We start from the raw sequence: 11,126 nt of genomic DNA, 5'->3' as shown, positions 1-11,126 counted from the left end.
TACATTGTGAATATAGACATGTGCAATATTTTTTTTATGTACTATCAGTTTTCAACATGGACAGATGTTCAAACTTTTGTTTCTGTGAGTACTATAATAAGCAGTGCCTCTTCAAACAAAATAATAATAAAAGGAAAAGGGCTTCAAATTCTTTTCCAGTTTTAGTGTTCTTCAAATTTAAAAAGTAAAAAACGCGAAACGTCCAACCATACATCTATGTACCCTGGACTCGTCCTTTTGTACCTAAATTAATTCCATCCTATTGTCCTCAAAAGGAAATTCAACGGAAATATGTGGTTAGAATTTCATTTGGTAAATAGCAAAACAAATAATACATTTTCCCAATGGGTTTTTCCTTTATATCTATTAGTGGTATCTTATCATGTTTGCATTATTTTAATAATCTTATAGGCTTTATTTTAATAAACTGATCTTCTACATTGTCCTCTTTGTTATTGCCTTGTGAGCTACTTGCACTCTTATTTGGAGAAGATATTTTAATACTGCACATGTATACATTAACAAACGTATAAACAAAAATATTCTCTTTTTCATTTCCCACTTTTTCTCTACTTCATTTATCTAGTAAATCTCATGCTCCTAATTTTTTATTAAAAAAATCTCGTTATGTAAAGCAGACATCAGACTATTTCTTTCCTATGGCATTCATCACTGTCACGAAATCATTTTAAGTATGCTAATGTTTGTACTTAACAGCCAGTCCAACATGCCCCATGGATCAGTTGGTTATCCGGACAGGATGCATTGAACACCAAAAGAAATATATAGGGTTCACATGTGAGCAGTTCTGACAAAAAAAAAAAATTCAGGCCATTAATGTGAGCAGTTTTTGGTGAGTTCGCGTTTGAATTTTTTAAGAAATGTTACGTGAATATTCGTAGTCGCAATGGGTATAGTCTATCGGAGTTATATGCCTTGATTTTCAGGTGTTCTTAAACTTCTAATTAACTTGGTGTTCACAAGGATAATAACAATTCCTTTATGATTTTTACATTTATGCATATAATTCCTTTATGATTTTATGCCCATTATTTGTTTTAGTGCTTAAGTAACAACGACATTGATATTTCAGCTAATTCCCGTCAAATTCTTTCTGAGGTAGCGTGAGTTTAAAGGTCTGCGTTTAATGTCCAAGTCAAGGTCTTTCCAATCTGCGTCTTAGGGGACAAGGGAGCCTTGTAACGTGTTCTTTCCGGCCTTGATTTGATTTCACATTTGAGAGTCAAGTTCACTGCGATTGTTGTGCAAAATTTCTTAGAAGACTTTTCTGCGGGACTTAAACACGTGGAAGGCATTTTTGTTTCTTGACCAGGCTTTGTTTTTCCTTTTCTTTTCGATAAGGGTAAAATTCACTTTAACTCTTGTGTTTTAACAATTTTTCATACAACTCTCTCAGTAGTTTTAAAAACTCTCTCAGTAGTTTTAAAAGATATACATAACCTCCTCATAATTTAAATTAAATTGTCAAAGTAACGAAAATGATCTTCTGTAACAGAAGCCAAGGAAATATCGAGAATATTCTTGTTTAAAAACTAAAGTAGTTGAATTGACCAAAATATATAAACTTAATATGTATGGCACTTTAACCCTTTATGGTTTTATATTTTATTGTATAACCCCTTATAATTTTTATATTTTATTATATAACCCCTTATAGTTTTCAAAATATATACATAACCCCTCTGAGATTAATTAATAATTTCCAACTTCATAAAAGGGTACTTTTGACATTTTAGTTGACTCCATTATAGAATGCAAATTCTGTAACTTGAAAAAATGCTAAACCACAAGGGGGTGAAATGTGTATTGCCCTTTGGATAATTTAAAGGAGTTGCACTCTCAAGAATGACTGTATTAAGGATGACTGTATATTGCCCTTAAGAGTCAATAAGCCTTCCCTGCCATGACCTCCAAAATACTTAGACCCTTGCGAGTAATTTCCTTTTAACTGTACCGCTTTTGTTGAATTTGGGTAAAATTTACCAGTTTAGTTAAAATTGAAATTTCAAAATTGGTGTCTAAATTTTATCAACAAAAGAATCATTGACAAAATATGAAGATTGTGCTGGTCTACACATTGTACCAATTATTACTATATCATTTATGACATCAAATGTTGTATTTCGTGTTGCACATTTTAACTAAATCTATAGAAATGCAAAAGAAGGATCATTACAGCTTAAACTCAAATGTCTTAGTGTTCACATGTACGCAAATGTCATGAATTTGATTGCCCATAGAAGGCAAAAGAGATACTAAAAATGTATTGAATTACTGGCAGCAAAATGTACTTTTAGGACCGAAACATTACTAATTTGCTCCCTTTCTCGCTAATCTCAAACAACAAAAACGAAAGAAGTTCTAGTACTTCTTTTCCTTTTTATCATAACTTAAGTTGTTCGTTCTTCTTTCTTTTTTTTTTAATCTGCTAAACTCACAGACTAAGCCTTATATATCTGAGCTACAATTAGATTTTTTTTTTTTTTTTTTATAGAAATCTGTCCTTAGAATTTATAATTTACTCTTTAGCACAAAGAGCAATAATGGTTGTGAGTAATTTCCTTCTGATTGAACCACTTTTGACAAAGGTTACCAATTCAGTTGAAGTTCAATTTAGTAGAACCGTATGCCACTTGTTAAGAGTCCAATTCTAACTATAATTCTTTTCCTTCACAATAAGAACGGTCAATATTGCCAATTGCGTGGCATTTTCACGAGAAATTCCACACAGCGTACCATTCAAATGCGGAAGGCCACAAACACTGCTGAGGGCTGACCGCACTCCATTTTAAGTGCGAGTCTTTCAATCCAGACTACTTAATCAGGGCGGGCGCTTACATTTCATCCATCTTAATTAGGGCCTTTCATGGTAAAAGAGCATCGATGGATGTTGTATGCAGCGGAGTTGTTCTTCTCATGATACTGGCTATTGCACCAGTTGCAGTAGCAGCAGCAAAGGAGTCTGCCGTGAATTTATTGGAAGCTGAAGCATTGCTCAAGAGTGGTGCCGAACCTGTGCAATAATAAATACCTACTCGAGAAAAATACAGATTTTTGTATATAGCGGTGAGTAGGGTCGAATCCACAGGAAGCAGGTAGGAAATTATTTCTTTCCAAATCAGTAGAACAGAATTGGGGGATTTTCAATGGGAGGCACACAAATAAAATAAAATAAAACAAACAAAATTCAAAACTAACTCACAAAGTACAATTCACTGAAAATAGCAATTAACAAAAGTTCTACCCAAAGGATCAACTGCTCAGGCACGGTCCAATTAAATGCTCATCGATGCAAAGATATTTCACCCATTCATCACTAGGTTGGTTATAGCCATCAATAAGCTCTGACAACCAGCTCTTCCTTACTTTTTCGACAGTCAAGGTACGACCATTGACTGCTTCTCTAACCAGATAACAACCCTAGGTACGACCGTAGGAATTTAATTACCCAATTGCATTAAAGCCAGAAGAACCCAACCCTAACCAATAAACACGCTAAGAGGGTTTATTTAAATTAGATCTTGCGTTTCCCCAACATAAAACCAATTATGGTGGTTGCCACGAGGTGCTAACTAAATGAACAATTACGGATTCTATTTAATTAACATGGCAATAGGCTATTAAATTAAATCAAATATCCGGCCGTTGATATTCAATTAATAAAATACCCATGAACAATTAATTCAGAAAACGCACGAATAGCAATAACTTGGAAGAAATAATGAAGATTCGATTAGATCTCACAGATATTATGGACCGCGCCCTCGCGTCGACCTTTGGGCAGAGGAGAGAATTAGCCGCTCCTCATCGTGTCAATCCCGCGTGATTTAATTGAATTCATTCAATTATTTGACGAAGAATTGGGGGAAGGAATTAATTGCAATAACAATAGAGAAGGCCCTGCCTTCGTCTTTGCTTCAGAATCGCAATTACAAAGCAAAAAGCTACGAAGGAACTGTCCAGCGGAAAAGTTGAAAGTCAAAAGAGAAAGGGACCTCTAGCGCCTCGGGCAAGAAAAAACCTAAAGCTACTGTTTTTATTCGATGTAAATCTCCCTATCTAATTTGCTGCCCAAGAAGAAACAAAAGCGAAGGGAGCCGTCTGACAAAAAGTAGCCAAAAGAAAACTAAAGCTAGGGTCTTGATCCCCTCATTCTGAATCTCCTTTTTTCTTTTTATATGTAGCGCCGCCCAGGAGAAGTCAAGAAGAAAACAAACGTCTGGCCCAATTGATTGCAACAAAAGCTAGCTTTTGGAGTTTTAATCCCATGCTCCTCACGGTTCACGTGGACCGCAGTCCGGCCTTCGGTTTCGTCCACCTTCCAAGGCGTGGCCACGCTCTGAAATGCAAAGTCTTCTGGAATTTTGCCTCGCGAGATCATTTTCTATGCCGACCACCTACAATGCACACAAATGTCGAATATGAGTGAAACTCCAGTTCTTAGCACCGTGAGTAGTCAAAATTAGGACAAAATAACAGTCCAAAATACGCCAAATAACCGTTCTATCAAATCCCCCCACACCTAGACAATGCTTGCCCTCAAGCATTTCGGAGCTCATAAGTACAACCAAGAGAGCAGAGGCCATGTAGTAGTCTATACTAACACAAGCATCTAGGGTCCCTGACAATATCACCGAAGGTAAAACACACCGGACATGTTGTAATTCAAAGAATATATATGAATACTAGAAACGCTCAATTCAACATCACGGAATGCCATTACCATAAGCTTGCACGTTTATCACATCTCCACCACTTAAAAGTGAACTAAACACATAAATCAAAGGGACTTTATTAGGGTTGTAATGGGGCTCAGGTGAAAGGCGGGTTAAGAAGGTATAGGTAGGGGGTAAAGTGTCAAGAGAACGTCCGAAACTCACCAATAACCACAGTGCTTTACCGGAAGAGTTTCACTAACAAGGCAGTTTCCATTTGCTGTACACACTGTACAAGTGTTCCCAATTTTTTTTTTTTTTTTTTTTTTTGCATACTGCTCGCAAGGCGTGGGCACACCTTGTAGCCCATAGTCCTCTGGTCACGAGGTCTCTTCAGAATTTTTTTTTTTTTTTCAGGAGAAAGTCCTGTAAGGCGTGGGCACGCCCTGTAAAGCCAAAGTCCTCTGGTCAGTGGCCTTTTCCCAATTTTCCCCCTTTACACAAGGATAGCATCATATAGCTCCTAATCTATCAGCACTTTCAACCCCAAATTCGTTTTTCTTTGCGCAAATGATGGATTTCAGACATCCCTTGACAACACAGGGATAAACAAGAAAGTTTAAAGAGGTCTTGGGTTAACAAACACGGATATCAACCAGAAACGAAGGACAAAAGCTCAAATTGGTTCACTATTGGATATAAAATGAGTGCTGATTTTTTTAGATAGTTGAAGAGGGTTAAATCCTAAATGCCCTTATCATTTCAAATGCATCCAGTTCATCAAAATGCGGTCTTGACATGTACAAAATAGCAAGTTCTAGAATGTTCATACCATGTGCGATACCCACTCAATCAAACAAAATAGAGCAAACAAGAATAATACGCTCAAGTAAGGCTCAAAAGCTCCCCAAAAGTTACAAAAATGGGTGAATTCCAGCATACTCAACATTCAATGACATTGCCAAGGGAAACAAAATGCACAGCCAGCATATACGACCACATACCCACTCACATTGATTATGTCATTTATCATAGCAACATGCCCCAACACTAACAAGCATAGACATAACCAAAAAGCCGACTAACTACAATGTTTTTCATTTGTTTTTTCATTCATCCCATGTTATATATATATATATATATATTTTTTTTTGAGTAATCAAAGCAAAAAGAACTAATGAAAAACAGAACTAATGGAAGCCACTCCCCCCACACCTAAGACCTACATTGTCCTCAATGTAGAAGAGACAAAATAAAGTAATAGGAGGAAAGAAGAGAAACTTCCCTGGCTACTGAAAAGGTGCGGCTGGAGCCTAAGGAGGCGGTGGATGCGGTGGAGTCGCGCGCTGGGTTCTGCTGCTGGGTGCTGCGCGCGCACGCCAAGGCTCGCACGCGGTGGGCAGCTGGTAGGCCTGCTGGGCGTCGCGTGCGCTGCTGGTGCCGCGAGGTTGCGCGAGTAGCAGAAGGGGTCGCGCGAGGTTGATTTGAGCGGCGGCGGCAGACAGCGATGGTAGGCGGCGGCAAGCTTGACCAAAACAAAGGAGAAAAGTCTGGAAACGTAGGCAATAGAAATTTGGAGAAGATTGTCCATGACTAGTCAAAGAAGAAGGGAAAGTGGAAGGAGTAGGGTCTTGGTCAAACTTTTTTTTTTTTTTTTTACTTTTTCGCTATCGGAGGGGTTGGAAGGCGTGGGCACGCCTTGGAGAGCATACTCTTCTGCCCACCACATCCAAATGATGTCCAAATGAACTCATTTTTTGTTTTTTTTTTTGCAAGGCGTGGGCACGCCTTGGAACCCCTACTCTTCTGTCCAACACCACAAAAACCATCAAAACATTAAAATAAAACTGAAAAATCATAAAGTAAGGAAAAATGATCACAACTAATATTGTAATTCTTGGGTTGCCTCCCAAGCAGCGCCTTTCTTTAATGTCTTTGGCTAGACATAGCACCACTCTTTAGTCTGGATGTAATTGAATTTTCCTTGCAATTGGTGGCCTTCCTCCAGGATCCACATGGCCATTGAGTGCAACTTTTTTCCTAAATTTTCTCTCCATTTGTACCTCATGAATTGCTTTCATCCTATAGGACTTGTTCGCAGCAACCTTGAATTTACCCCTATAAGCAAACTTAGAAAATTCTTGCACAGAGGGATTAGTGGTATACATAGCAAACACAGAATGAGAGTTAACAGGATGTTTCATTGTATCAAAAATATTGAAGTGGACTATTTCTCCATCAAATTCCATCGTGAGAGTACCCTTACTAACATCAATTTTAGTCTGGGCAGTACTCAAGAATGGCCTTCCTAATATAATGGGTGATGGATTTGGGGCACTTCTATCATCCATGTAAAGCACATAAAAATCAGCAGGAAAAATTAATCCATCTACTTGCACTAAAACATCCTCAACTATCCCATCCGGATAAGCACATGTACGATCAGCCAATTGAATTATTATCCCCGTTTCTTTTAAAGGTCCTAAATTTAGGGAATCATAGATTGATTTAGGCATCACATTAATAGAAGCTCCTAAATCTATCATGGCATTTTTTATACTAGAATGACCAATCTTACAGGGGATAGCAAACATACCTGGATCTCCACATTTGGGTGGGAGTTTCCTCTGAAGTACAGCTGATACATTCTCTCCCACCATCACTCTTTCATCACCCCTTAGCTTTCTTTTGTTAACGCACAAATCTTTCAAGAACTTTGCGTACTTGGGTACCTGCTTGATCGCGTCCAATAGGGGGATGTTTACTTGAACTTTGCGGAACACATCCAGGATTTCTTTTTCCTTTTCTGCCCTCTTTGTCTTTTCCAACCTGCAAGGAAAAGGGGGTAAATTAGCTTTAACGGGTATTGATGGTGTGAGAATTACCTCAGGACCTCCACGAATGTGTCCTCCTTCCTCTATCTCCTGCTCGATCTCGTCTTCACTTTTACTCTTTGAGTTTGTGACCTTCGGCCCCTCCACTTCCTTGCCACTCCTTAATGTCATGGCACTTACATTTCTGGGGTTTATCTCAGGTTGCGATGGCAATTTTCCATAGACGTGGGACTCCAGACGATTAATGGCAGTTGCCATTTGACTCATACGAGTCTCCATGTCCTTCATGCCTGCTTTGGTGTCATGTTGGAACTGAGTAGTACTTGCAACTAAGGACCTAGTCTCCTGCTGGAGCTGAGTGGTGGTCGCGACGAGTTGAGTGGTAGTCGTGGCCAAACTCTTGACAATTTCTTCCAAAGAACTCCCTGAGCTTGAGGACGAGGGTTGAGACTTATGTTGCCAAGGTTGCTGAAAACCTGGAGGCCGATTGGAGAATGCATTTTGTGGCCTACTACCATAGCTGAAATTGGGATGATCTCTCCAACCAGGGTTGTACGTGTTAGAGTATGGGTCGTACGGTCTTTGAGGCGCGGGCACGCCTCCAGCCATGTTCACTTGTTCAGCTCCATCCTCTTGCAACATAGGGCATGAGTCAGTGGGGTGGTCCATGCTAGTACAGATTCCACACACCTTTGCTCGCGGCGTGTCTCTCATGGCTAATTGCCTAACAACAGACGTCAATTCTGACAGTTGCTGCTGTATGGATGAAGTCTCTACCTCATTGACTCTACGAGGAGGGTTGCTCTCACGTAAACCAAATTGCTGGGAGTTCTCTGCCATGGCTTCGATGAGCTCCCACGCTTCCCTCGGTGTCTTGTTTGCAAGTGCTCCCCCACTCGCAGCATCAATGATACTCCTATCTGTTGATTGGAGCCCTTCATAGAAGTATTGGATTAACAGTTGTTCACTAATTTGATGCTGCGGGCATCTAGTGCACAACTTGTTAAACCTATCCCAGTATTCATACAAGGACTCACCGGGATATTGTTTAATGCCGCAGATCTCCTTCCTCAAACTCGCAGCCCGGGATGCAGGGAAGAATTTTTCCAAGAATTTCTTTTTCAGCTGCGCCCATGTGGTAATACTACCTGCTGGTAGGTAGTACAGCCAATCTTTAGCTGCATCTTTGAGAGAGAACGGGAAGGCTCTCAGTCTAATTTGCTCTTCAGTGACCCCAGGAGGTTTCATACTAGAGCAGACCACCTCGAACTCCTTTACGTGCTTGTGGGGTTCTTCGCCAGAGAGACCATGGAAAGAGGGTAAGAGTTGAATCAACCCCGACTTCAATTCGAAAGCGGTATTCTCAGCCAAAGCGGGGAATGTGATGCATAAGGGCTGGTGAGTCAGCTCCGGGGCAGCCAGCTCCCTCAATGTTTGGTTGTTGGCCATGCTTATTTCGTCTTCCGCTGACTCGTTTGCAGCAAATAAGTGCCCTTCTTTTTGCCTCTTGGTCTCTTGCCTCCGCCTACGCGCTGCCTTCTCAACCTCAGGATCGTATACTAATTCACCTGTGCGAGAAGAACGGGGCATAAACCAGCAAAAGTACCAAGAAGAATAGAATAAAATAAAAATAAAACAAAAACTGAATTTGAAAAGAAATAAATAATCCAAACACCAGCTCCCCGGCAACGGCGCCAAAAATTGACAGGTGCCGAACCTGTGCAATAATAAATACCTACTCGAGAAAAATACAGATTTTTGTATATAGCGGTGAGTAGGGTCGAATCCACAGGGAGCAGGTAGGAAATTATTTCTTTCCAAATCAGTAGAACAGAATTGGGGGATTTTCAATGGGAGGCACACAAATAAAATAAAATAAAACAAACAAAATTCAAAATTAACTCACAAAGTACAATTCACTGAAAATAGCAATTAACAAAAGTTCTACCCAAAGGATCAACTGCTCAGGCACGGTCCAATTAAATGCTCATCGATGCAAAGATATTTCACCCATTTATCACTAGGTTGGTTATAGCCATCAATAAGCTCTGACAACCAGCTCTTCCTTACTTTTTCGACAGTCAAGGTACGACCATTGACTGCTTCTCTAACCAGATAACAACCCTAGGTACGACCGTAGGAATTTAATTACCCAATTGCATTAAAGCCAGAAGAACCCAACCCTAACCAATAAACACGCTAAGAGGGTTTATTTAAATTAGATCTTGCGTTTCCCCAACATAAAACCAATTATGGTGGTTGCCACGAGGTGCTAACTAAATGAACAATTACGGATTCTATTTAATTAACATGGCAATAGGCTATTAAATTAAATCAAATACCCGGCCGTTGATATTCAATTAATAAAATACCCATGAACAATTAATTCAGAAAACGCACGAATAGCAATAACTTGGAAGAAATAATGAAGATTCGATTAGATCTCACAGATATTATGGACCGCGCCCTCGCGTCGACCTTTGGGCAGAGGAGAGAATTAGCCGCTCCTCATCGTGTCAATCCCGCGTGATTTAATTGAATTCATTCAATTATTTGACGAAGAATTGGGGGAAGGAATTAATTGCAATAACAATAGAGAAGGCCCTGCCTTCGTCTTTGCTTCAGAATCGCAATTACAAAGCAAAAAGCTACGAAGGAACTGTCCAGCGGAAAAGTTGAAAGTCAAATGAGAAAGGGACCTCTAGCGCCTCGGGCCAGAAAAAACCTAAAGCTACTGTTTTTATTCGATGTAAATCTCCCTATCTAATTTGCTGCCCAAGAAGAAACAAAAGCGAAGGGAGCCGTCTGACAAAAAGTAGCCAAAAGAAAACTAAAGCTAGGGTCTTGATCCCCTCATTCTGAATCTCCTTTTTTCTTTTTATATGTAGCGCCGCCCAGGAGAAGTCAAGAAGAAAACAAACGTCTGGCCCAATTGATTGCAACAAAAGCTAGCTTTTGGAGTTTTAATCCCATGCTCCTCACGGTTCACGTGGACCGCAGTCCGGCCTTCGGTTTCGTCCACCTTCCAAGGCGTGGCCACGCTCTGAAATGCAAAGTCTTCTGGAATTTTGCCTCGCGAGATCATTTTCTATGCCGACCACCTACAATGCACACAAATGTCGAATATGAGTGAAACTCCAGTTCTTAGCACCGTGAGTAGTCAAAATTAGGACAAAATAACATTCCAAAATACGCCAAATAACCGTTCTATCATAATTCGCAAAGGGCAACATTAAAAGGAGGAACGAAGGGCTGAAGTGGGAGTCTTCTTCCTCCTGGGGGGAGCCGCCGCACAGTAGGGAGCTGGCTTCCCTCTTAGTTTTTCCGTTCTTTAGTTTAGCCTAGTTTCCTTTGACTTTTCCATTTTTCGTCATCTAGTAGGGACTTTTCTTTCTTAGCTTGTGGTAGTGGAATTCTTCTACGGATGTCAAGAGCAAAATTGAAAGAAACTTTGACTTTTCTTCATCTGAACCTTTAGCAATTGCTTTTGCTTTTTCATATGTCATCCGAAGGAAACAGAGGGCTACCTCTTGTAACTTTGCTATCTCTTCTTGATTGGAGCGAATTGCATTTCCCAATTTGGGAGTTGATGGCCCGACTCTTGTTTCAATTTTGT

At 39.9% G+C, this 11,126-nt stretch overlaps 1 protein-coding gene and 1 non-coding gene across 2 annotated transcripts; one reads left to right on the top strand and one right to left on the bottom strand.

The window, feature by feature from the left end:
* Window positions 1-2,885: 2,885 nt before the first annotated feature.
* LOC113757332 lies at window positions 2,886-8,959 on the bottom strand. Its single transcript, XM_027300685.1, has 3 exons — window positions 7,562-8,959; window positions 7,273-7,408; window positions 2,886-3,034 (listed from the first exon to the last, which is right to left on the bottom strand). Exons 1-3 carry the CDS (start codon window positions 8,957-8,959, stop codon window positions 2,886-2,888), a joined length of 1,683 nt encoding a protein of 560 aa, XP_027156486.1.
* LOC113757333 lies at window positions 8,481-8,587 on the top strand. The gene has a single exon (XR_003466251.1). It is a non-coding gene; the product is annotated as a small nucleolar RNA R71 (small nucleolar RNA).
* Window positions 8,960-11,126: the final 2,167 nt, after the last annotated feature.

Source organism: Coffea eugenioides, unplaced genomic scaffold (assembly GCF_003713205.1).
Source record: "Coffea eugenioides isolate CCC68of unplaced genomic scaffold, Ceug_1.0 ScVebR1_2984;HRSCAF=4114, whole genome shotgun sequence".
NCBI lineage: Eukaryota > Viridiplantae > Streptophyta > Magnoliopsida > Gentianales > Rubiaceae > Coffea > Coffea eugenioides.
Note: the sequence above shows the minus strand (reverse complement) of the source record. Positions and strands in the feature narration are given on the sequence as shown.